This window comes from Dasypus novemcinctus, chromosome X, assembly GCF_030445035.2.
Source record: "Dasypus novemcinctus isolate mDasNov1 chromosome X, mDasNov1.1.hap2, whole genome shotgun sequence".
In the NCBI taxonomy this organism is placed as follows: Eukaryota; Metazoa; Chordata; class Mammalia; order Cingulata; family Dasypodidae; genus Dasypus; species Dasypus novemcinctus.
The window spans coordinates 130,620,878-130,647,447 of record NC_080704.1 but is presented as its reverse complement, the minus strand read 5'-3'; the positions used below and the strand labels follow the sequence as shown (position 1 = coordinate 130,647,447).

The following is a 26,570-nucleotide window of genomic DNA, read 5'->3' as shown; positions in this document are numbered from 1 at the left end:
TAATGCAGACATAGTGGGAAGTCAGAATTCCTACTCCACCCAAAGTAACAAGGAACCACTTTAATGAGCAAACACTCTTGAAACAGGGAAAAAATAGAAAATCTCAGCAAAGAAATAAAAGATATAATGAAGATGAAATGGACATTTTAGAAATTAAAAATATAATAACTGAAAAAAAACTCAACAGACTGAGCTCAAGATCAGAATGGAAGAGTCAGAAAAAAGAATCTTTGAACTTGAAATAAAAAAAATAAAAGTTACCCTGTCTGAACAATAGAAAGAAAAGAGACTAAAAAACAAAACAAAACAAAACCATGGAAAGAACCTCTGGGACCCATTGGAGTATAACAAAAGATCTAACAATTGTTTCAGAGAAGCCCAGGAAAGAGAAGGAAGGGCAAAAAGGGTACTTGAATTTCACTGAAAATTTCCAAAATTTGGCACTACTCCTATCAGAATGGCTGAAATAAAAAATAGTGGCTCAAACACCAAATGCTGGATAGAGTGTGGAAAAACTATCAGTTCATACACTGATAGTGGGAACATAAAAGTGGTACAGCCTCTGGAAAAGAATATGGCAGTTTCTTTTAAAAGTAAACATGCCTTTACCATACAGCCCAGCAATTTCTCTGTTGGGCATTTATCCCAAAGAAATGAAAACTAAGCTCACAAAAAATCTATTCCTGAAGGCTCATAGTAACTTTATTCGTTATAGCCAAAAATGGAAATTAGCTTAGATGTCCTTCAACAAGTGATTGGATAAACAAACTGAGCATACATACCAAGGAATATTACTCAGCAATAAAAAGGGACAAACTATTGATACACACAAAGTCTTGAACGAATCTCTAAGGAGTTATGCTGAGTGAAAAAGGCAATCCCAAAGGTTACACATTTAAATGACAGTCTTGAAATAACAAAATTTTAAAAATAAAGAACAGAGAAATGGTTGCTAGAGGTTCAAGAAGGAGGGGGTAGGAGGAAGGTGGATGTGGCTATAATACATATTTGTACATAGTTTCTATTTGGGTTGTGTTTTTGTCTGCTAGGATGCCAAAAGCAATATACCAGAAATGGGTTGGCTTTTACAGTGGTGATTTTTCGGCTTAGAAGTTTACAGTTATGAGACTGAGAAAAATGTCCAAATTGAGGTATCATCAGGCAATGCTTTCTTCCCCCAAACCAGTTGCCAGTTTTCCTAGACACCTCTGTCACATGGCAAAGCACATTGTATTATCTGCTGGACTCTCCCTTCACCTCCTGGCTTCCTTTATTGCAGCTTCCTGTTTCTGTGGCTTTCTCTCTCTAATTATCCTGTTTATAAAAGACTCTAGTAAGAGGATTAATACCCACCCTGGGCGATGCCTTAACTGAAGTAACCTTATCAAAAGGTCCCACCCAAAATAAGTTCACACCCCCAGGAATGGGTCAGCTTTAAGACCATGATTGTCTGAGGGTCCATACAGTTTCAAACTACCACAGGTTGATTATAAAGTTTTGGAAAAGGTTGGTGGAAAAGGTAGCACAACATCGTGAATGTAATTAACAGCACTGAATTGTATAAGTGAATGTAGTTAAAAGGGGAAATTTTAGATCATATATATGTTACTAGAATAAAAATTAAAGATAAAGCATAGGCCTGTACAACACAGTGAACCCTATTGTAAATGATGGACTGTGGTTAATAGTACAATTATGAAAACGTTCTTTCATGAATTATAACAAATGTACCACACTATGCAAGGTGTTAATAATAGGGTGATATATGGGGGAAAATACACCCTAATGTAAGCTATGGACGACAGCTAATAGTACACTTATATTATTCTTTCATCAATTGTAACAAAGGTATCACACTAATGCAAAATGTTAATAATAAGGGGAGGGTATATGGGAATGCTGTATTTTTTACATAATTTTTCTTTAAACCTACAACTTCTCTAACTTAAAAAAATAAATAAAAAAGAATCTATTCAGTACAGAAGAAGAGATGCATATGCGATTCAGAGTCTTAGTGGCCAAAGCAACAAAGGAAACATAATTAGTTACAGTAGTATTTTTTATATGAAATAAACATACTTCTTGTATAGGAGAGAGGTCTGAGAGAAACTTCCTCCATGAACCCCCATAAAGAGCACACAAAGCATTATATTGGACTATGCTCTTCATGAAAAATATTGTATGCCTATTTTTATAGAATCTATTATTGTAAGGAGAGAACACACCACCAAAGCAAATTTTATGAACAGTAAATACTATATGAAATTAAACAACATAAAGCAAAAAAAAGAAAAAGAGATCCTTGTGGTGATGGAACTATCCTGTGTCTTAATGGTATTAATGCCAATATCCTGATTGTGATATTGTATTATAGCTTTGCCAAGATGTTATCATTGTGGGAAACTGGCTAGAGGGTACAAGAGATCTCCTTATATTATTTCTTACAATATCATGTGATTTAAAAATTATCTCAAAATAAAAATGTTAATTAAATTTTTAAAAAACTAAATAAAAATTAAAAGTTGCAAGTCAGTACAAGTCCATTCATAAAACTCTATTACCTTTGGCTCATTAGTTGCAATGAAAAATTGAATTTGCCTCTTTACAGATGGACCAGGGACATCTATTATCTTATTAATTGCAAGTTGTTTTTTCTTTTGTCTACTAAGATATTTACAAAAAGATTGCTAGCACCTTGTTTAGTCTTTATGAATGTCATTGCGCTTTATTATGATTATTTGTGTATCACATTCCTATATGGAACTAAATATAAATTTTTTAATGTTTCTGCCTCCGAAGTGAGACTGCTATTTAAATTTTGAGCAACCTATCTCTTTGTTCTGGAAAAAATGAATTCTCTACAAGCCATTTGATAATGCAAATTCAGCACACTATGAGATCCAACCTAGTTGAATGAAGTAACTTTGTAAATATTGTGGACTTAGAATTTAAGTGATCAGATGGAAAACTTTGTCTTTGATGATTTTGTGGATTTCGAGGGTGAAATGATTATTATTTTCCCTGATATGTATTACATATTACTGTTTGTCTAATGGAGTTAAGTATGTTACTGTTCAAGCAATTGGTAGCATAAGATGAGGCTTTGAGACAGAGGATTGTGGGAAACATACGCAGATCTCATTCTCGACTCATGGGAGAGCTTGAGAAGAAATTAGACTAGTCTTGGCACAGAACAATCTTGGCGAGGCTGTGGATTACCTATAAATGGTATTATTAAAGATAGAATAATCCAGACTTTCGGAAATGTACCGGTATTAGATAGTTTTGTGGTTTTGTTTTTGTGTTTGGAGTCAAATAGGTCCCTGTTAGTCTAGTGGGATTTCCCCAAAAGGATTGGTCAGATCCACTGTCAATCATCTAAAAAAACCGTTAAATGCACAGGAATGCGTGCTTAAGTGGGCAGAGCTTATCTTGAAGAGTAGGAGCGAGTTTTTTTTGCCTGTTTCCTCTGCCGATCCCTCAGGTTTTGGAGATCGGACTTTTGATAGAACAATCGCAACAAAAGTTCTATTGCCCTTCTGTGACGGTGAGCTAAGTGGCCCCTTTGAGATTGTGAGAGGTGGGGAGGGTATCCATTAGGAACTAATCAAAGGTGGGTCTGGACTTGGGCCTAGCAACGCTAAGTGAAGCCACATCTTGAGGTAGTTTTAAGTTATTCTCTATGTTGTACTTCCTATGATAATCCCAAACATTTGGTAGAAATACGTTAAAAGATACAGTCTATATTCATCTATGATATGGAGAATTTAGGGGAAAAGCCCATTGTAGTCATGGTCATTTGTGGAGAAAGTCTGTTTATCAAAGTGGTGATCACACAAGTGACCCTCAAGAGCAGAAACAACAGCACAGTAGCCTGAGGAGGAGGCCAAAATGGAAGTAAACTAGTAATGTACCAACACATGCGAGATCATGCTTTGGAGAACCCTCAGAAATAACTTTGAGGGGAGTCTAATTTTTGGCATTCAAGCCTGTGGGAGCTCTAATCACTCTAATACGGGGATTTAAAAGAAAATGTTAGATTGTCCAGTTTAAGATGTTAGTTTGAACCAACGTGTTTTTATCTTCAAATTATATTTAAGTCAAACACGATAAAATAAATATGAGGATAGAACCTTAACTGCAAGTAATAACGGAGATGGGTAGGATTAGCAGACTAAAATGTAGAGGATTGTCTTGAAGATATGAAATGAATAGGATAAAATTGGTTGAGAAACCACTGTCACTGAGCCCATATAACACCACACAGATATGTGAGAGGACTGAATGGATTAGATTTAAGAACATGTTTTTCTGGGGGGTAATTACAGCTCAAAAATTGCCAAAGTCCTAATTTCATTCTAGTAATATATAGAAAAATTGATATAAGTAGCTCCTTTTCTTCTCCTGTCCTTTGTGTCATTATTGTCATGCATTAATATTTGTATGTTTAAATATTTACATTGTGATGGAAGTCAGTGTAGGCAAATCAGAACCTGTTTGAGACAGACTTTACCCTCCTGCCCCCAAACACACACACAGACCATACTCTTGGCAACGGAGTGAATTATTCCATTACTTGGGTACTTCTGATACCAAGGATGACTATAAGCCCCTTGATACCGCCATTGCCATTCCCAAGTAGACATAATAATAGAGAGCATCGAGTATGATAGACCTCGGTGATACTTTGACCTGTGATTTCCATGGCTTTAAGTGTCATGATCCTACACAAGTCCCTGTACAAACTCCTCTCCCTGGAACACAGGAAATTCAGCAATTAGCCCATGTTGGCTTCTTTCCTAACCATGTAGGCTTCTCATAAAATGTAAGCTTCTTTGCTAGCTATGGATGACTTTCTATGGAATCCCTGTTCCATGAATTTAGGGAGACAAAATAAGTTAACTTCATGATCTTTGCGTTGAAATGTATGTAACTCTTGGGGCATAGGAAACAAATCCAGTGTTGGTATGATAAGAGTCTGGGGATGTTTTGGGACTGGAGCAACATGGGGAGGTTTAAGAGAGTCTTGAGCAAGATCCAGAAAATGTGCTTTAGTGAGAGAAGCAGAGAGGATCTGCAGAAGCCATCCTAGCAGTGGAGCTGGTGGTGCACCATTAATGTAGTTTACACATAGTTGGTGTCTGATGCCATATAATAGAATCATGTACGTTTCATTCTTTTGTGCGGATAGTAAACCTCTGGGTGGAGATGGAGATGGTCCTCAGAAAATGAAAAGCAAGTCAGTCATCACTCAAATGATATCCTTTCCTAACCAACCATTTAAAATTTTACTCTTCTGTGTTTTATTTTACTATGTAACACTTATCACCATTTTACATACTTTTGTAGTCTGCCTTAAAAGAGAATGAAGGAATTGTATTTTTATAGAACCTAAAAAATGTCTCACATATATAATAAACATATAAATATATTTGTTCAAGAAGAATGAGTGTTTTTAGGATTAAATGAGATAAATGTGCCTGGACAGAAAATTTTAAAGTAATGCTTTCATAATTTGTTAAGCTGTCTTTTGCCTGTTATTCTTTTATTTGAAATTGAAATAAAGTTTACTTTAAAAACAAAAAAGAATGAAGGGGGAAAAAAAAGCGAATTCTCTGTTTTATAATACAGACCAGAAGACAGAGGATGTCACAGTCGTCTGGATCAGGGAATGTGAGTGATGATGGAGGGGTGGCAGAAGACAATGGTGAGTAAATAAACTAGTAAAACCTAGAGTTGAGTCTAAATAATTGTTAGTACTATGTCTAGGATGCTTGAGGAAATTATTAGGAAATTATTCCAAAGAATATAAAGAAATAATAAAACAATAAAAAATTAATAATAAGGTGGAAATAAATTCCCCCAGAGAGAATTGGGATTAAAGAATGGAAGTCAAGAAGGCTCTTCTGCTTTTGCTTTGTCGTTGTTGTTTTACAATAAGAATGAATTCATATATTATTTTGGCAAAACTTGTAAAGTTTGATAATATTTAGTGTTGCTAAGGATGTGGGGCAATCAACGGTCATTCTGAAGTTGGGAGTGTATATTAATACATCATTTCTGAAGGATAATAATGGCAGTCTATCAAGATTTTAAATATACCTTCCCCTTCACCCAATTTCACTTCTTCCAATAAATCCTCAGTAATACTTCCACACATGTACAAATATTTATTTTATAGTATGTTTATTGCAGCATGCTGGTAGTAGCAAAAAGTGGAAATAACCAAATGTCAAAAAATAGAATAGTTAAATGAAATGTGGTATGTATTTACTGTGAAATAGTATGCAGATCTTAAAAAGAACCTCTCTACTGCCATGGAAAAATCTCCAATACACATTAAGTGAAAAAAAGCAAGTTGTAGATGTGTATGTACGCTGTGATACCATTTATGCTTAAAAATACCAAAGCTTCCTATTTGTATATGCACATAAATGCTGAGGAAGTCTAGGCACCCAACCTAACAATGAAGGGACATTTCCACTTTTATCCTATATTTTTCTATATATATTTTTAAGAAGACTGTGTGTTATTTGTAAATAAAACTGAAAGGTTACTAGAATGGAAATATTGTGTTGAGCTTTCCTATCACTAATAGTAGAAAAAGGAAGAAAGGAAATTCAGTCAGTCCAGCAAAAATAAGGAAAGGGGAAACTAAAAACAATAAAGTACTTAGAATTTTTAAAAAGTGACAAGAACATGTAAAATAATATACAGTATACTATAGCGCCTTTAAAAAGAGTGAGGTAGAACTATGCATACTGACAAGGAAAAATGCCCATAATATAATATTAAGGAAAAAATAAGTCAAAGTCACAGTAGTATGATCCATGTTTTTAAAATAAAGAAAAACTATGTGTAGGTAAATATGTGGAAAAAGATCTTTAATCGGCAAACTGTTAACTGAGGTTGCCTTTGGGGAATGGTGTAGTTGGGGAGCAGGGAGGGGAGATGTCACCTTATGTCTTACTCAAAAATTGTTGAGGCCTGGACATTTGAATCACATTTGAGTGGTCTTTCTAAATGCTTATCTGACCATAGGCATTTAGGCATCCATTGCCTACTTAAAGCCCTCCAGTAATTTCCCATGATCTACTGGATGAAATCCAAACTCTGGTGCACTGCATACAGTGTTTGTCATGATCTGAACCCTGCCTGCCTCTCTGTCTTCATCTCTAACAGATCCCCCCTCAGGCCTACTGCACATCAGTCATACAGCATGGTAATACTTGCATTTGCTTAAATGGGCCATGATCTTTCTTATACTTCCATGTCTTTACATATGTTTCCTTTCCCAAGTAACTGGGAGGTGTTTTAGTTTCCTAGGCTGCTCTGGCAAATTCCATGAGATTGGTCAGTTTGAACAATGGGGATTTATTTGCTTATCATTTTGAGGCTAAAAGAAAGTCCAAATCAAGGCATCATCAAGGCAATGCTTTCTCCCTGGAGGCAACGGCATTCTAGGGCTGGCTGCTGTTGATATTTGGTCCGTAGCTTGTCACATGGCAATGCACATGGTGGCCTCTCCTGGCCTCTCCATTCTCTTCTGGGTTTCCTTGATATCACCTTCTTACTTCCTTTGGCTTTCTCTCTCTCTCTCTGACTTTCTCTCCACTTATAAAGGACTCCAGTAATAGAATTAAGAACCATTTTGAATGAGGTGGGCCTTAACTGAAGTAACCTCATTTAAAATATCCTGCTTAAAATGGTTTCATATCCACAGGAATGGATTGAATTTAAGAACATGTTTTTCCGGGGTACATACAGCCTCAAACCACCACAGGAGGTCTCCAGGTCTCACCATCCTGATACTACAAATTAATTTCAGATTTCTTCTAATCTGCAAATTATAACTCCAAGCTCCCATCTTGTGGACCATGGAAAGTCCATTTTCTTCCATGTTGGAAGGTGCTTCCCTCGTCCCCTCACCAAGTAATTTCAGGGTATCCACAAGACATGCTTAAATGTTACAAAATTCAGTCCTAGATGTCCTTTGCAATCTCTGGCAGTTATTCTTTCCAAACTGCTGTGCTGTGGTGTTCTACAGGTTATTGCTTGCTGCCTTTAAACTGCTAAAAACTTTCTATTATGTAATATTTAATACATAAAAAAGAATATTTGTGACCTGTAATTTGTGGAGCATAACAATAGCACAAACAACCATGAACCTGTCATCCAGCTTAAGAAATAAAATACTACCAATATTTTTGAATCTACCTAAATTCTCCTTCCCCAGCCTCATCCCTTCTATCCCCCGGAGCAATCGACTATCCTGAATTTTGTGTTTATTATTTCCATTTTATATTTTAATAGCTTAACCACATTATACATCCCTAAGTTTTCCTTATTTTTTGAGCTTTGCAAAATTATTATCAAAATGTATGTGTGTGCCTATGATTTGCTTTTTTCATGTAACAAGGTTTTTGAGATTTATCCAGATAGCTGTAATTCACTCGTTTTTTTTTCAATTCTGTATAGTTTTACATTGTATGAATATATCACAATTTATTTAGCCAGTCTCCTATCAAAGCATATTCTCTTGCCATCCTTTGAAATCCTCATCAAAGGCAATGCAGACTGTTTTAAATTACTTTCTCCTCTGTGCCACCACTAAACAGTCTCCATATCTCTGTTTGTATCATTTAGTATATTATGGCGCAAGTATCAGCAACTTTTTTTTTTTTCTGTAATGGCTTCCTTCATGGGCCATATGGTCTCTGTCACAACTAATGAACTCTGTTGTTTTAAGACAAAAAGCAGCCTTAGAAAATATGTAAACAAGTGGGCATGGCTATGTTCCAATAAAACTTTATTTACAGAAACAGGCAATTGATCATATTTGGTTCACCAGCGGTAATTTCTTGACCTCTGCGCTTTCTGTATGTGGTAGTATGTGCATCTGTATTATCTTGTAAGCCCATGTCTTATTTCCTATGCCTCATCCCCACCTCTTTTATTGTTCTCAGTTTATTTCCAAGGATTAGTCCAACCTGTAGATCCAATTCCTGAACCAGCCTGGTTCAAGGCAAGAACTATTATTGAGTAGCCACAGCTCCAACAGCAGGCTTTGGAATTACTGTGCCAGATATAAGACATGGATGCTGCCTTGATTTCTCTGCTTAACTTTCCACTTTCTTTTTAGGACTCTAGTTAAGCACTGATAACTAGTCTTCCTGTAATTGCCTATGCCTTATTCTCTCTCACGTTCAGGACTTAAAAATGTTTTCCTTCTTTGTGCCCCTTGCTCCCTCCCACTCCTCTAGTCTCCCTAATTGTCACTCATCCTAGGGATTTAGATTGAATTACTTTCTGTGGAAGCTATTTTTAACTCCCCACCCCCATCTTTCCTCCACCCCACCCTACCTTTGTAGGCTGGGCCATGTTTCCCTTCTCTACGTTCCCATAGCAGCCATTGTCAGTTCTGTAATTGTCTGCCTCACCCACTAAGCCAATTGAGAACTATTTGTGGGCAAGGATTGTCTTTATATATTCAGTGACTGGATCTGAAGGGGTTCTATGGCAAGGTTTGTTCAATGTTTGCCTGGCTTTGGCCAGGAAAAGCAGTTAGTTTGTACCTTCTGTGAAGATCAGCCCCTGAAGGTCCAGCCTGGGAGTGGACTGATCACCTATAACCAAATTGCCACTGTCTCCATGGATGTGTATTATTTGCTACTATGTCCTACCTGCTTGATGATGACCTGAATTGCGTCCAAGCTTGTTCTCCTTTAGGCATTGCAATTTGGCTCAATTCAATAAGGGAATTATTTTATTATTCCTTTTCATTTTTTCTCCTGGTGAGTGAGACTCAGAACCTCTTTTCCTAACTTGCCTGCTACTTAATACTATTTTACGGCTTGTCTCCTTACTAAATTGTAAACTGCTAGATAAGAACTGGATTTAAGTCTGTGTGCTTTGTGATTTTGGCAAATATTTTAACCTCCTTCCCTGAGCCTGTTTCTCATCTGCAAAATAAGAATGGCACCTGATCCACCTCACAGTGTGGTTAGGAGGATGAAATAATATTGTGTTGGAAAGTGCTTTGAAAATTATAAAATCAACCAGAAATGAAAGTCTGTATTAGTTCTGTATTCCCTCATATCCTCTAGTACAGTGCATTGCCCAGAGTAGTTGCTCAACACATTTTTGTTCAGTGATCAAATGAATTGGGAAAAGAAATAATGTTATTGGTGTGAAGAAAGGACGTTTGAACAGAATCAGAAAAAATAGATGACTTGGCAATAGAAAATCCATATGGTAAGTGATAATTCAGAAGTTGGGCATGTAATTCAGAAGGCAAGCATTTATGGATAGTTCCAAACCTACATTCCTAAATGTCTGCTCTTTACTTTGCCTATAAAAATATTTAAATTTTTTTAACATGAGTTTGACAGCTGGGATAAGCTGTCAAACTTGAATAGATCTTAAATATGCAATCTTCACAAAGCAGAATTGGCCCTAGGCAATACTGTGAGGTCAGCAAATTGTACTCAAAAATCTTTCCTCTCTTGTTGGTAACCTTAGCCTTCCCTTTGCCTATCCCCCATTGCAGTACATTCTCCTAGTTCTGTTTACCCCCACACATTTATAACTTTCATATTGTCCTTTTCTCCCCAAGAAGAAGTCACCGTATAGGGTTAAGAACTAAGTCCTCTGGCTGATTTGCACTTGAAAAGAGGATTCCTAGAGGAAGAATTGTTTTATCCAAAGGAGTGAATAAAAAATTGTGAATTTTCAGGCATTAAAGGGAATAGAAGGGTTTATCGGCTCCATTCAAATCACAGTGTATACTCACTTCATCTACAACTACGGTCTGGTAACCTTGGAGAGTTTCTTAAAAATACCAATAACTGAGGTACAGAGCTTATGATTTAATTGGACTAGGGCAAAAGTGTTCTTTTAAAAACTGCTCAGGTAGGAGATTCTAATCTGCAATCAAAGTTAGGAACTGAAGATTTAAACTTAAACTGGCCCTGTTCCTGAAAAAAAAGAAAAGCTGATGACATTAGATCAAACATTAAGGAGGGATGGATGTGGGGGGAATGTGAGAGTCATTGATAAAGTAAACAGAAGGTTAAAAGTAAGTCAAACAACTTGATATTAGGCAAGTGCTATGGCAACATAATCTATGGCCGGCCCTGTTTCCCACTTTGAGTTAAGGGAAGAAGTCCTCAAACAATTGATGTACCTATCCATAAATCTTCAGTTTATAATTTTATATAGTATATGATTTTGTTACAAATATACGATCCATGTTATTTATTTACATTATACTTAGCACTTTAGGTTAAGCATTTATTACTATTAAGCTCCTTGCTTTTATAAATGAACTCCAGGATGGGAAAAGGATGAATTCACATTGTGTAGTTGTATCTTTTACTTGAGCCTTGGCCTCCTCAGTCGTCCCATAGCAGCCTATTGCTGTTGATAGCTAACAAAGCCCTTATTATGATATAAGCTTTATTTTACTATCTCAGCACTGCTTGGCTTGCAGTCTCTATTTCCCTGCTTCAAAGACAGTCTTTCAAAAAAGAAGACAGAGAAAATGGACCGCCTGTTGCCCAGCGATTCTTTTTTCTTGATACATTCTTAAGCAATGCTTGCTTCAGAAACATCTTTGGTATTCTGAGCAAGCAGTATCTTCTTTTTAAAAGGAAAATCCCAGTCAGTGGATTACAAGCCTTCCAGGATTGTCTGTCCACTGGCAAATCCCTGCTAGGAGATGTCTGGAGAGGACCTAAAACCAAGCACCCTGGGGAATCCCTGCGACCAAAAAAAGGAAACAGGTCACACTCTGCCTTTTTAATGGAGATTCGTACAGAAATAGGGGGATGGAAATTAGAAAAAATTAGTCCTATGTCTGTTTCAATTTCTTCCTTTATGCATGTATTTTCCTTTATAAATAGCTACAGACTTATTTATTTACTTGGTTAAAATAAGGTCAATAATAACTACACCTCATTTGGCAGCGTTGTAAAGTTTAATTAATGTTTCTAAGGTATGAGTTGAACTCAGAAGATGATTCTATAAATAGAATATGTGTTAAGTGCTCAATCTAGTTTAGTCTGATGATGACTATAATTGTATGGTGTCCTATATTACACATCATGCTTATTGTGGTTGCAGTGAGGTCAACCTTGAAAAATGTAGTTTAATGTTGATAATGTGTTTAAAGTTGGTTGGCAGTCATTTGCAGATATGATACAGGTGTATGGAACATATGTTTATGCTTTAGCTATTCCCAGTTAGTTGATTCTTGAGGTAAAAGATGTTTTACAAAGCCATGCAGGAGGTCTTTCTTCATTTTAAATTGGTCTGAAAGTCTCAGAAGAAACAGTTGTTGTCCTCACACATCATACAGTAAATGTTTAATAAAGCATTATTAAAATTATGTATCCATAAGGTACAGATGTAGCTCAGTGGTTGAGCATCTGCCTCTCATGTATGGGGTCCTGGGTTCAATCCCCCGTACCTCCTAAGGAAAAAAAAGTGAAAATTATGTATCCATATAAAGATGTGCTAAATATATAAGGATTGATCTAATACAAAATCAAAAGGAAAATAATTATTATGTAAGAAAAAATTATTTTTTCCATAAAACTCACTTAAGGATGTTTCATGGAAAATGTAAAGAGTAGGTTAGTCTACTGAGTCATTCAAAGTGCTCAAGAACCAAGAATCTGTGCGTTTATTTTTATTTTTTAAACATTTATTTTTTAATATTGTCTTTTTGAAAGATAAATAAGGATCTGTGCGTTTAGAGATAAGATATAACTCAGAAGACTGAAGGGCTTGGATAACCTTGTCAGATTGGGCACTACCATTACTAGATTATAGTTGAATATTATAGGACTCAGCTCTTTAGGTTGGTATAAACGTTTATGTTTGCATGGTAAAAGCAGCTTTAACTTTGTCCATTCCCTTTCAATTGCACCATATTTATAATTTTAACAATAGCTAGCACCTCCATACCTCTTTCTAAGGAATACAGCCACATGAATTAGAATAACCTTGCTAATTAAATCCTGAAAATTTGCCATTTAATCCTCCTTTATAAAGACACAGCATTATTTTATTATTAAATGAAATAATCAATTCCATAAGTATTTACTTTGCATTTTCACAGTTGTTTAGCATTGTGTGAAATGTGAGACACAATAAGGAAAGGCTTAAAGTTTTAGGACATCTTCCCTGGGTACAAGGACTATACAGTACCTTTACAATAGATAGGATTGTTCCCATCTTCTCTTCCTTCTGCCTCTGTCTTCTCTCTGTGCAGCCTAGGGACCTTAGTTCCATTAGACTTGCTCTCAGCAGTCAGTCATTAAACTGCCCAAAGATATTTGATAATGCCCCACCCTACCTTTCCAAGAGGAGGTGCATTTAAACAGGGACTTTTCAGGACAAAAAAAAAGTGGACCTGTTAAAACAATGTTATAAAGTTGATTTATTCCCTGGGTTTTGATTTACCTACCACAAACTATATAATAAGCTCCTTTTACTTTACTCACAATCCTGTTACTCCTCTGCTTTTCAAAGCCAGGATTGTTCTCTTGTCTTCCCATTCACTGTCTACTAGAGCCTGCAGGGTAGACCCCAAAATTCCTGGTTTGGTGTAACCAGGCACTCCCGAGTCCGACATCTTCCTTCATTCCCTACCAGCTACCCTTCCTTCCAGCCTCATTGCACGTCCCCATGTTCCCATAAACAGACAAGGCCTTCTCACACTCCCTGCTTTTTACCCATGTTGTTTCCATTACCCAGAATGCCTTACACCCTCTCCCCTCCGGTTTGGTTGTTTTTTTGTTTTTTTTTGTGTGTGTGGCAATTCCCACTTTGAGATCTAGCATAAATGTCATCTCTGTGAGACTCTTCCTGACTACTCCAAATTTCCCCCAAATTTGTTTTATTCTCTGTTCCCACAGCATTTTGTTCATTTGTTATAGTATTGTTATGGAAATTTGTTTTGAATCTGTCTTTCCCCACTGGTTTCTCAAGGGCAGGGGCCTGGAATAGTGGCTGGTATTATAAAGTTTTCCCATACATGCTGGTTGAGTGTTTCTGCAGTTTGGATGATCAATAGGTTGGCAAATTCAGTTTTATTTGACACTGTGTTCTCTCCCCTGAGAATGCCTTCCAGCCTTCCAGTCAAGGAAAAACCACCCAAGAGGGAATTTACAAGGATTGTTGTTGCTAATTTAATCAAATTTGTAAGGATTTTTAAAAATGAATAACCAAATTAAAACTTCACCTATGGAACACATTGGTAGAAAACGTTGACTTTTGCCAATATTGATCTCCTAACATCTTCTTTGAGACAAAATGTATGAGTTGAGATTTGATTAAAGAAGGAAGCTTTGTTTAATCTATAAATTACCTGGTTAATGACTGATGGGGCGTGGGTAGGAAGTGGTCCTGGGAATTGTACTTGATTTGGGGGGGGAGGAGTTAGTTAGTTACCTTTCTGTTTCTTGGTCTTGAAATGCACCCTTAACTCTGGCCAGCCATCTTAGAAAAATCCTTTTAGGAAGGTAAAAAGATTTGCAGCTACATTTCTGGTAAATTTATCAAAGTTCAGGCTCTATGCGGTAGTGGGTCAGTGGCGTCCTTATAAAAGAGAAACAATTTTTAGGTCTACCGAATCAAAAACTTTTATTCTTATATAAGCTCCTTTTCTATCTTAACATCGTGACATTACTCAGTAACAGCACGCATAATAGTATTATTATGTTTTCCTTTATTTCCGGCTACTCCCTTTGCCTTGCAACCCCGTCTTATTCTTTTATCTCTTTCAAAGTTTCCATTCTCCCGTTCTCTTACTTTTTACTCCCTCCCTCCTGTTTTTTCCCAGCTAGCTCACCCCGCCCCTCCCCGTCACCACCTTCCCTCCCCTTCAGGCGCCTTCCCGCTCCTTCGCCCGCCACCTCCCCCCCTCTCCGCCCCTGTCACGTTCAGAAAACTCCAATCAGGAGCGCAGAAGCTGTCTCGAAGGCCCGCCCTCTCCTCCCTTTCCATTCTCGCCCCCCTTACTCCTTACCCCCCTCCCCCTTCTAGTCCTGCGGACCTGGGGGCTTCGGGATCTGGGCGCTATGAAAAGTGTCTGCCCAGTCACTTCCGGTAAGGGCGCTTCAACGCCAAGCTTCCCGCGGGAACATTAAGGAGGGGGTGGGAGTTACCGATGGGCCAGGGGAGGAGGGTGCTGCCAGGGAAGGGGAGAGGGAGAGCGAGAGCGAAAGAGCAAGAGCGTCTGGGGCGCTCTAGCCGCCCTTTCCCGCCGCCTCACCACTCTTCAGCTCTCCCGCCCCCGGGTGGTTGCAGTGCTTCTCTCCAACCCCCACTCCGGGTGAGAGACGCCGCCCCTCCTTCGGCGCCGCGTGACCGGAAGTGTCGCCATCTTTAGCTTCTTGTGCTATTGACAATAACAAGCCCTGGCTCTCTCCCCTTTACCCCGCCCCCTCCACAGCATCTTCCTTCCCTGAGAGAGGGGAAAAAAGGAGGAGGAGCTGCAGCCTCATAGACTGAGTCGCTCCTGCAGAAAGGGGGGGAGAGAAATTGAAAAGCTGGGGAGGGGGACAGCACGGCCGTTTACCTGTCTCCCTCCTCATTCGCTCTCCCTCCCCTGGTTCTGCTCACTTCTGGTGTCAGCCTATCCGCCTTCCCAAACCCTCCCATTCCCCCGGTGTAACCCCCCCCCTTCACTTTCCTTCTCGTCCTCTGTGTTTCTCCTCTTTTCTTTCTTCCCTTCCCCCTCTAGCATTACCACCTTCTCTCCTACACGCATACAGGCATATAAACGTAGGTTTTTGATGCACCTCTGCCTGTTGACCCCGCTATTTTCATGTTTCCAACAGGTTTTTCTTCCCCCAATCCCTCAGCTGCTGCTGCTGCTCAGGAGGTCAGATCTGCCACTGATGGTAATACCAGCACCACTCCGCCCACCTCTGCCAAGAAGAGAAAGTTAAACAGCAGCAGCAGCAGCAGCAGCAGTAACAGTAGTAACGAGAGAGAAGACTTTGATTCCACCTCTTCCTCCTCTTCCACTCCTCCTTCACAACCCAGGGATTCGGCATCCCCTTCAACCTCGTCCTTCTCCTGCTTGGGGGTTCCAGTGGCTGCTTCCAGCCACGTACCGATACAGAAGAAGCTGCGTTTTGAAGACACCCTGGAGTTTGTAGGGTTTGATGCGAAAATGGCTGAGGAATCCTCTTCCTCCTCCTCTTCGTCTTCACCAACTGCTGCAACATCTCAGCAGCAACAACTTAAAAATAAGAGTATATTAATCTCTTCTGTGGCTTCGGTACATCATGCAAACGGCCTGGCCAAATCTTCTACCACCGTCTCTAGCTTTGCTAACAGCAAGCCTGGCTCTGCTAAGAAGTTAGTGATCAAGAACTTTAAAGGTAACCATGGCCCAAATTCATAATCACCTACTAAGGATTGAGTGGTCACATGTTCTATTTATGTTAATATATTAAACAGTGTAGAGGTGGCCTAATGTTGTATGCATAATCAATGAGGTAGAGGGAGGTCCTTTTTTTTTGGTGGAGGGTTCATTTTCCGGGGTGGATAAAATCCTTTTGCTGAAGCATACACCGAGTGTTTCTGTGCCTAGTTTAAGGTCCTTTTCAATTTCTTATACTTAATCTGTCATTTCTTATAATATCAATAGTCGGTATGATTGATCCAGATTTTACAGGTGAGAAAGTTGGATCTAAAGAGGTTTATTTATTTCAGGTCCATAGTGAGTCTTGGCACTGCTTGGATTTTTATTCTTAGGCTTCAGTAGGCCACATTCTTCAGTCCTTAGAAATGCAGGTAGCAGTGGTGATCCTTTCATGCTCAGATAAACCTTACAGTTAGATTTATAATATTGAATGCTATATTTTTGACACTCATTGTGGAAGCAATATTTGTTGAGACGGAATTATGTATGGTTTCAACATTTCTTTCCAAAGATAGGATTTGGAAGTGAAAAATACTTTGTATGCACAGAAGTAGTAACTCTGTGTACCTCTAGTCTAAAGATAGAAACAATTACTATATTTTTTGCAGCACTAAAATGAGTTTAAAGTATTGACTTGCAGCTTTTAGGAAATTTTGTTGATGTTGTGTTTAAGATGTGTGATTGACAATATTGTGGAATCATTGATGCAGATAGGAAATCAGCAAGTTTTAAAAATGTAAATGAGCTGAATTTTTATTTGTTGAATGTGTTCTGTTTTTCTGACTTATTCTTTCAACACCCTAAACTGGCAGGTAATAGATATTAATGTTAAACAGAGACGCAAGTGAATGAACTTAAGAAATATCTACTAGATAGGTGTCTTATGGGTAAATATTAGTGTTAAATATTGAGGAAATTAGATTCTCCATGTTTGTGCTTTCAAGATTAGTGTGGAAATTAGGAATATGCCATATTTTGTCTCAAGTAGAGGGTTATAGTATTGTCTATTTTTTAACCTTTTTTTTTTTAATATTACTTCCCTCCCATCCCAGGCTTCCAAGAGTGATGTGATCTCATTTAATAGTTGAGCATTCTGGAGTGAATATGAATTGTAATTGGCTAATGTACTCACTATTTCATTTTTAAAATATCAATTTAATAGCCAAGAATTCTAAAAGAAATATGCTATGATCCTAATTGCATTTGCAAATTGGTTTCAGAGATTTTGTTCGTATTTTTCCTCTCCTCCCTAAAATAAAAACACATTAAGGTATTTGGATGCTTTGATTTTTTAAAAAAATTCACTTATTGCTTGTCAAGGAAGTTAAAATTAAAGCTTAGATTAAGATGTTTCTTTCCATTTCTGAAAATGGATTTTGGGGTGATTTGGATGTTTTAATTTTTAAAAAATTTCACTCTGCTCATTAAGATACTTCTTTCCATTTCTATAGATGCTGTATGAATTTGGGAGTCAAAGAGACCTGGGTTAGAATCCCAGCTTTGCGAATGACTATCTATGGTGACCTTGAGCAAGCTCTGTTAAAATGAATCTTTGAACCTCAGTTTCCTCAATTGTAAATAGGGATAATAATTCGTTCCTCAGGGTGTTTTGGGGAAGATTAAGATGTTTATAAAGTACCTTGTACATAGTAGGCATTCACTATCTAAATCTCAGACAACATTCATGTTGGCTTAGGTTTTAGCTGTCATTCTTGAATCTTTTTTTTTTAAGCAATACAATCCATAGGAGAAAAAAAAACTCTTCTTCAATTTTATTAGATGAGTTAAAATGACTTAAACAGTGTGGTGGAATTTCAAATTTTATTTTTTATGCTAAGCTTAAATACAGTGGTTACTTTAATATTTGGTATAATAAAGTTATAAGGATCATGCTTTTTCCTAAAAAAGTAGTTATGCTATTGTATAGTATGGAGTCTTCAGTTAATATATCCTACATAATATTCTGATATCAATCTTTTTATGTGTCAACTAGATAAGCCTAAATTACCAGAAAACTACACTGATGAAACATGGCAGAAACTGAAAGAAGCAGTGGAAGCTATCCAGAATAGTACTTCAATTAAATACAATTTAGAAGAACTCTACCAGGTATGTATTAATGTGAATAACCGTATTTGATTAGCATAAATTGAGGTGGGATGTATATCTATTTCACCCTCTGAAGCAGGTCCTTAGGTTGAGTTTTGGGTCCCTTCAAATGATGATTTCTTGATTTATGCCCTTTGTTTTATAATCAAACCTTGTATTCTCATATAAACTCTGAGTACAGTCATATTGGTATGAGTTGACCTTAGCTTGGACCCTTCTGATTAGGGTTTTCAGTTGGGAGTACCTTAGTATAATAGAGTTTTTACGTATAATGGAATCCTATAGCATGGATCCCAAAGCTGATTTCTTGGGACTTGCCATTGTATTGTGATAATTTTTGCATTGTGGTGTTACCCACATATAGGAAAGGCCTCAAGAAATGCATATATTCTCCCTATCTTTCACTCAATCTCCTTCCTGTTAGTAGCCTTTTGACATGTCTTTTCTTGCTCTTTATGTTTGTCTCCTTAGCCCAAAAAGGAACAATGGTTTGTAGCCCAGCAATTGGTCTAAGGTTCAGGTTTGTTTCTTTTGCTTAACAAATAGGTCTTTACTTGAAGAATTTATTTTAAATACAATGTTAAGGGCAGTTACTGGTTTAGATTTCTTGTTACCAAAGTATTTTGCCTTACAATGTTTTTGACACAACCAATTTGGGAAGTTACTTTTCATTATAGCATCAGCAGTTTTGTATTTTGAAAAATCATTTCAGAGCACAAAATAGCGTGAGCTTTTGTATTGGTGAATACCTTGAAAGAAAACATTGGTTCAGTGTATCAGTATGTGTAGTTTTCATCTGTTCATTTTAGTTGAAGAGTTAGTGTGGTGATGGACAAACCCTGGATTAGGAGACACAAGACAGAGGTTTTGAATCTAGTTTTGTCTGTCATTATCCCTGTGATCTTTGTGCAAGGTACTAACCCTCTCCCAGCTTTAGTTTCCTCTTCTGCAAAGTATAGGAAAGAATACCTGCCCTAGCTCCCTCGTAGGGTTGCTTATAAGAATTAAATAAGATAATATATGTGAAAAAACACCTTGAAACACTATGATATATAAATATAAGTTGATGTTTTCACTAGTCAGACTTTTCATAAACCACAGTATGTCTTTTTCACTTGTAAAATGTCAATTGAGGTAACTAGTTTCTGTGGCTGTAAGAATTAAATGAGTTAATGCATGGAAAACACTCAGTGCCTAACACATAGTAATAATGTTATGTAATATTGATAAGTATAATAATGCTGTGTAAGTGCATTATTTTAGGCTAAAGAAATGCCTAGTAGTAGTATTAGCTATTAAAGTATTCACCTACCACGTTTGGCTCTTCTGGTTGTTTACATATGTGGCTCCAGAGTTGCCCAATGATATGAGTAGAATTACGGAATTAGAATTGAAAAGGCCTTAAAGATCATGTGGTCCAAAATCTTTCTGTGGACAATGTGTGTGCTAGCCTGCGAAACAGGTTCATCTTGTATTATCTCATTTAAGCATCACAGAAACTCTTTGTGAAGCAGAAAGGGCAAGCAGTATTATCTTCACTTCATTGATGAGGAAACAGTCTCAGAGAGGTTAAATAACCTGCCCAGAGTCATATATTGGCACAGTGGGGCCTCACACCAAGATGCTCTTATTCCTAGTCCTGTGAACTTTCCATTGTCATGCTGCCTCACTAATATGTCACAGTATTTTGAATACTTCTGTAGTGCCGTGTTATAAACAAATAGTTGTATTTTAATCATTAAAGCAGTTAACGGTTTTTATTCATGTGCTTATATGATGTTTATTTGGATATGGTAGTGTACAGCATATTTAATTTAAAAGTGTTTATATATTTTATGTTTATGACAGATATTGATGATAGTTGTTAAAGAACCCTATTTACTGTGCCTTGAATATTTTTCCAGAGCTTTTGATTTGAAAATATTTTTCTAGGTGTATTGGTTCTGTTAAATCCCCGTAAGTTTCGAGAGCTCATAGCTTGTATTTTTTGTGTTTTTCCTTTTACTTCAGAATTATCTGCTGTTCAGTTATATTTCTTTAGCCTAAAATCAGGATTGTTGTAACTTTTGAGTGTTTGCATTTTTCATAGTACCTTACCATTTCTACTAGTATGAATTTGAAAACAGTTGTTTCCGGCTTCTTTATCGTTGAACCATAATTTTATAAACCTTCTTTGCATTGTTCTCAGAAAGATTATTTTGAGATGTTTGAGTTCAAAAAAGGATAAAAGGGTAAAGCAGGTAAAGTTTTTTCATGCCATCTGAAATTCAGGTACTTGATTGATTTTGACTCACTGAAGTACAATTAAAATGAATTCTCTGAAAATTGAAACAATATAGTAGTATGTAATATGCAAAACAAAAGTACTCCAAATCTCTTATCCTTCCATCCCAATCTCTCTCCCTTAAGTAAACAGTTATTTGGCATTTGTCTGTCCAGACCTTTCTTCTATACATGAGAAAACGTTTTGCATTTAAAGTTTAAGCATGGAAAACCCTAGTGTGGGTTGCATGTACTGCTTACTAAGTCTTTAATTTCTAGAAAAGAACATGCTGTTCTGAGTGTATTTGCAGTAAACAATGACTTTTTAAAGTAATTTTAAATGAGAATTGTACTTGACTTCAAAAGTTATTTAACCTTAAAATCCTTTAAGAGTCAGGTGATGGTTAATGTTTTGGTTTGGTTTTTGTCTGAATGATTAGATTTTTTAAAAAAATTTCTCTCCCCTTCCCCCTCCCACCCCAGTTGTCTGTTCTCTCTGTCCATTCCGCTTGTGTTCTCAGCGGCACTGGAAATCTGTGTCTCTTTTTGTTGTGTCATCTTGCTGTGTCAGCTCTCCGTGTGTGCGGCGCAACTCCTGGGCAGGCTGCACTTTTTTTCATGCAGGGCAGGTCTCCTTAGGGGCACTCTCCTTGCACATGGGGCTCCCCTATGCAAGGGACACCCCTGTGTGGCACAGTACTTCCTGTGCGCATCAGCACTGTGTGTGGGCCAGCTCATCACCGATCAGGAGGCCCTGGGTTTGAACCCTGGACCTCCCATGTGGTAGGTGGATGCTCTATCCGCTCTTATCCGTTAAGCAGAAGCCAAATCTGCTTCCCTGAATGATTAGATTTTAAACAGAATAGGCAATATGGTTAAATGCACACTGAGTTTTGAGTTCATCAGCCTTTAGATAGCTGTTACTCACTTACCATGTAACTATGGGTAAGTTCTCTAAGCCTTGATTTCCTCATCTGCAAAATGGGGAGACTAACACTACCTATATCACAGAGTTGTTAAGTTGTAAAGGAAATAGCAAAAAAGTGCTTAGTATAGTGCCAGTGCCTGCTGTGTATCAGTGTCATTAATGATAATAAATATTGTATCTTTAAAGAAATCTTCATTTTAAAGTTGTGTTTTATTATTATATAGATCTAGAGCCACATATATTTTAAAATTTAAATCTGCACTGGGCCACATCAGCTGCCTGATAGATTGCATTCCAAATATGCTTCAGTAGATAATATTAGCCAAATTGAAAAGAAAATTATAAGAAAAAGCAGAACTTTCTATGAATAGCATCCTTCTTTCTGTACTTCTTAAGAATGTGTCCTTTTACCTGTGGAATCAGAACAGTTGGAATTTTGATTTTGGTGTGAATTTTTTACTAAGTAATATTTTAAATAATGGGATTATTTTCCTTTTCTTAGCCTTTGTATGAATAGCTGCCTAGTGATTTAAAATAAACTACCCTTTTTTGGAGCTGGTTGGAAATCTGTATAGGAGAGCATAACATTTGTTCTTAACACAAATGTATAGGTATTATCTTTGAAGGAAGTCTGGTCCATACTTTAATTCTGATGAAAATAATTTTATCTGTCATTAATTACCAGAACTCTTACTTGGTTAGCTGTCTTTGAGATAAATCTTAGGTAATGAATCTTTATGTTAAGGACTTATTTATAGAGTAGATGACCACAAGCCTGGAAACAAATATTGTATCCCTCTCATGAAATCTGGGTGCTAAGGTAAGTGGCTAGATTCTTAGCAGTGTTGATGACTGGCTGTTTGATTCCATGTAAGTTTGCTTAACTACTGTTACTTCAGTTTTGATGTATTTCTGCCATTGAAACTTAGCCTGTTATCTGTTCTTTTCCTTTTACTAAATTATATATCAACACTATCCCTATTGTCAAAAATTATGCAACTACATATTCTTCATCCTCGGTAATTTTCAATGACTTATTTAAGCCCTTTTTACTAGATATAAAAAGAAAAGTAATTTAGGTTTAATTTTATGGTTTCCTTCTATAAATTCTTAGAATTTTACCTATTTTCAATGTTATAGCCATTTTACCATATGTAAAATGGGAGATAATTTCAGTTTTATTGCCATATCAGTTGTTGAAAAGTTTCATGGAGTGTCTTCCTTCCCTTCTATAAATAGTTAACCCCTTAGGCCAAAAGTTCAGCACCCTGTTATCGTTTGTAATTGCTAAGCCAGAAACATTTAGCCTCCGCCAAAGTTGTTGAATCAGAGACTGCTTTTTGTGTGCAAAGCTGTTCAGATAACCCTGGGGATATAGAGATCACTCAGTCCTTGCCCCTAAGAGTTTATGCTCTAGTACACTCCTGTCAGTGGGCCATGAAATTAAGAAGTTTGAAAGAAATAAAAGAAAATATCACAGTGAATCATACATAGTAATGATGTGTAGTTTTGTGGAGATTTTAAGTTAGATATATTTTATGTACAATGGATTGTGACCTAAAATATATTTCTTATGGTGACTTGTGGTAAAAAAAAATTTGAAAGCTATTGTTTTAGGCAGTGCTTAGCTTAGCTCACAGGATGCGAGGTAGTTTATAGTCAGAAATGAGACTAAAATGGTAAGATTGGACCTTGAATGCCATGACAGAAAATGTGGGCAGGAGATAGGGTTTTATTTTAGGGGGAGGGCAGATATTTATATAGGTTTTTTGGAATACTTAATATATTCACCTGGTTGAAAACCCACAAAGTATTAAAGAACATGCAGTGAAAAGTCTCACTCCCACTGCATCCCCTCAACTCCCCAAATAGTTCCCTTCTGGACAGTCAGTATTATTAGTTTACTTTGTATCTTTCCAGAGATGTTTTGTTTGTAAAAGCAAATGTGTATTTATTAATTTTCTTCCTTTTTGTGTAAGTGGTAGTATAGCTTACTCCACACTGATCTGCCCTTTGCAAATTTTAATTTTGTTAACCTATAATGGGATTTCTCTATAACAGTGCATGAAGAGCTTGATGGAAGGTTGTTGAAGAGGGGAACTTACTAGATTTGACCTGTTTTAAGAAGCAGTGAAAGCTAAGTTAGGCAGAGTCTTCCCTTCCCACTTGACCTTTAAAACTCACCTTAGATGCCTCTGCCTTTCTTGCCTCTAACATCTTAAAAATCAACCTCTGACTAAATGAGGTGAGGCTATATGCATAAAAAGTCCACTTTACTTCTCTATTTTTCATTATTTCCACTGACTCTTTGTCCATTTCCTTCTAAGTCTTTGGGACTCCCCTCTATACTTTGCCCAGGAAGCCTTTCCTGACTTACCTTCTCCTAAAGGCTGGGTTCGGGCCTTATTTGTATGTTTGCTTGGCAGCATATGCTTATCTCCATTGTAGCACCTAGCACACTGTATTTTAATTATGTTTCCTGGCCAGTTTTCTCATTAAGCCCCTTCTATATGCAGGATACATTGCTAACTGTTGTAGAGAATTGCTAACTGTTGTAGAGACATGTAGATTGATTAGTGTTTTGAATACTTGATATATTCGCCTGGTTTAAAGCCCAAAAAGAACACAGGTACATGGCCATATCTATACATGGATGCTGTAAGAGTTGGGGAAGACAATATACATGTAAAAGGTAAAATAGTATGAACTTAGTGACAGGTCTCTGTGGTCTGATCAGTGAGACTGCCTTGTGAATCACCAGTAGCTAAAGCAATTAATGCTTATTGGAAGAAGTGGGTGGAAGAAGTGGGGCCTAAGCTGGGTGGAAAGGGAATATAGTGTCTTGTTTGAGATGATAGATAAGTTGAGAACTGTTTTATGGGAGAATGAGAAACAGAAGAAATTGGGAGAGGTAGGGCTTGGCGAAAAGCACTGCAAGTGTGAAATGTGGAGATTAAGCAGTAAGATATAGGACAGAATCTAAGTTGGAAATGAGAAATACTGAGAAAATGAGATTTACTATAATGAGGGGACTACTAAAGGAGGAAGGAGGGCAGTCCATGTGAACAGAGAGAGGCACAGGGAATAAACACAGGTATATCTTTAGGTATTTTTGGCCTAACCCAAAGAAAGGTAGATCCCCACCAGCGGAGACTCAGCCTTCTTATTCATAGCTGCTGACCCTAATCCGCCTGCTGTTTCGTGGTGAGGTGTAGTAACTTTCCTATCATGACATAAGAGTTTTTGAATAAGCTTTCTTCTTTTCCCTTGCTAATTTTATTTACTGGATCTACATACTGGGAATGTGACTTCCGACTATAAGATTCCACTCCAACCACAGAACTTGGATTCTCCCTTAGAGTATTTTAATGGAATTTTTGCCTTCTATTGTGGCAAGAAAAATACTTAAGTCATTATTAGTTGGAATTGCAGATTGCCTATTGTTTCAACTCACTGAAATCTGAAGCTTTTCCTTTTGGGATCTAAGTATAAATAGAAAGATCAATTAAACTATTAATGAGGTAAAAATGCAATATTGTTTTGTAATGAATGTTTATTCAGTTGTGTAAATTTTTATGTTTCTATATTTAAATATTTTAAAACTGAAATGTTGGAGAAAATTCCTTGAAATTTAATTATATCCTACTCATTACAACATTGCTAGTAATATTTCTGCTTTGTGCTGTTCAGAGAAATCCAAGGAAGTCTAAATAAATTTTAGTTCAATTGTAGTAGAAGTGCCTGATCCATCTGATAAATAAACAATTGGTAAAGTTAATTTTTAAGCTCAGAATGGAGTTTTGCTTGTGACAGTGATTAACATTTTGAAGAACAAGACAGCTTGTATGTGGAGCAGTTGCTGTAAATTGCATGTCTTTGCAAGGGAGAACTTAACATGATTCTGTTCATCCTTGACATGTACAACCATAATGAATATACTTATTTGTTCTTTTTTGGTAAAGGATATTGGTTATAAAAAAGTTCACCACCCACATTGATATATTTTGTTATTTAACCTTGCGTGTTAGATGGGTGAATAACCCCTTTTAATAAACCGATGTGGTTGAAAAACTAATAAGAGTGTGACCAATAATTGAGAAATCCCCCTTCCCCCATTCTCTCCTTAAGAAAATATGTGTTTAATCTTGCAGGCTGTAGAAAATCTCTGTTCTTACAAGATTTCTGCAAACTTGTACAAACAGCTGAGACAGATTTGTGAAGATCACATCAAAGCACAGATTCATCAGTTCAGAGAATATCCTTTTAAAAACAAAAATTCTTATATTTTCTTCTCCCTCCCCATCCTTCAGTAACTCAGCTTGCAGTAGTTTGACTAGGTATTTTTATTTATTTATTTATTGCTCCTAGAAAAAAAAAGGAACAGCTTTTTGATGTTTCAGTTTTAATTAGGTCCCAAACCTGCATGATGGTATAAGTGTAAATAATGAGTCCTTATGTCTTTGCCCTTTTTGTCCTAACAGATGTCTATTTGAGGGAAAATAATCTAAGGGAAGTTATAAACTGAAAACATGTTCAATTATGGGTTTTTTTTGTGCTCAGTTTAAGATTTGATTTTAAAGTTGTTTTTAGTGAGATCTTTTTTTTTACATTTAAGAAATAGCAGTGTTCTATAATTAAGTGCCATTTAGTTTCATTCATTATATAATATATTCCATATTTAAGATAAGTGTGCTCCTACATTGTATGTATTACTTTGCATTGAGCACTCTAAAGTATCCTTAACGTGCATCTCATGGATTCATTGGATAGTGTTCTTTTTCTAAAGAAAATTGATAAATGCTGGCAAAATCATTGCAGACAAATGGTAAG

At 36.9% G+C, this 26,570-nt stretch overlaps 1 protein-coding gene and 1 long non-coding RNA gene across 6 annotated transcripts in view; one reads left to right on the top strand and one right to left on the bottom strand.

Moving 5' to 3' along the window:
* Window positions 1-5,631: 5,631 nt before the first annotated feature.
* Window positions 5,632-26,570, top strand: part of CUL4B (cullin 4B) — a 51,812-nt gene continuing 30,873 nt past the window's right edge. For 2 of the 5 annotated variants that reach the window (XM_058292018.2, XM_058292016.2), the window contains exons 1-5: window positions 11,641-11,783; window positions 15,849-16,397; window positions 18,435-18,550; window positions 25,892-25,995; window positions 26,496-26,565. In XM_058292018.2, the coding sequence (XP_058148001.1) occupies window positions 11,720-11,783; window positions 15,849-16,397; window positions 18,435-18,550; window positions 25,892-25,995; window positions 26,496-26,565 (903 nt within the window). In that variant the 5' untranslated portion in view covers window positions 11,641-11,719. Of the gene's footprint in view, window positions 5,708-11,640; window positions 11,784-14,950; window positions 15,115-15,848; window positions 16,398-18,434; window positions 18,551-25,891; window positions 25,996-26,495; window positions 26,566-26,570 lie in introns of those variants that run through there. The other 3 variants (XM_058292017.2, XM_058292019.2, XM_058292020.2) reach the window with 3 other exon arrangements.
* Window positions 12,347-15,663, bottom strand: LOC101425826 (uncharacterized). Its single transcript, XR_009184448.2, has 3 exons — window positions 15,062-15,663; window positions 14,458-14,604; window positions 12,347-12,472 (listed from the first exon to the last, which is right to left on the bottom strand). It is a non-coding gene; the product is annotated as an uncharacterized lncRNA (long non-coding RNA).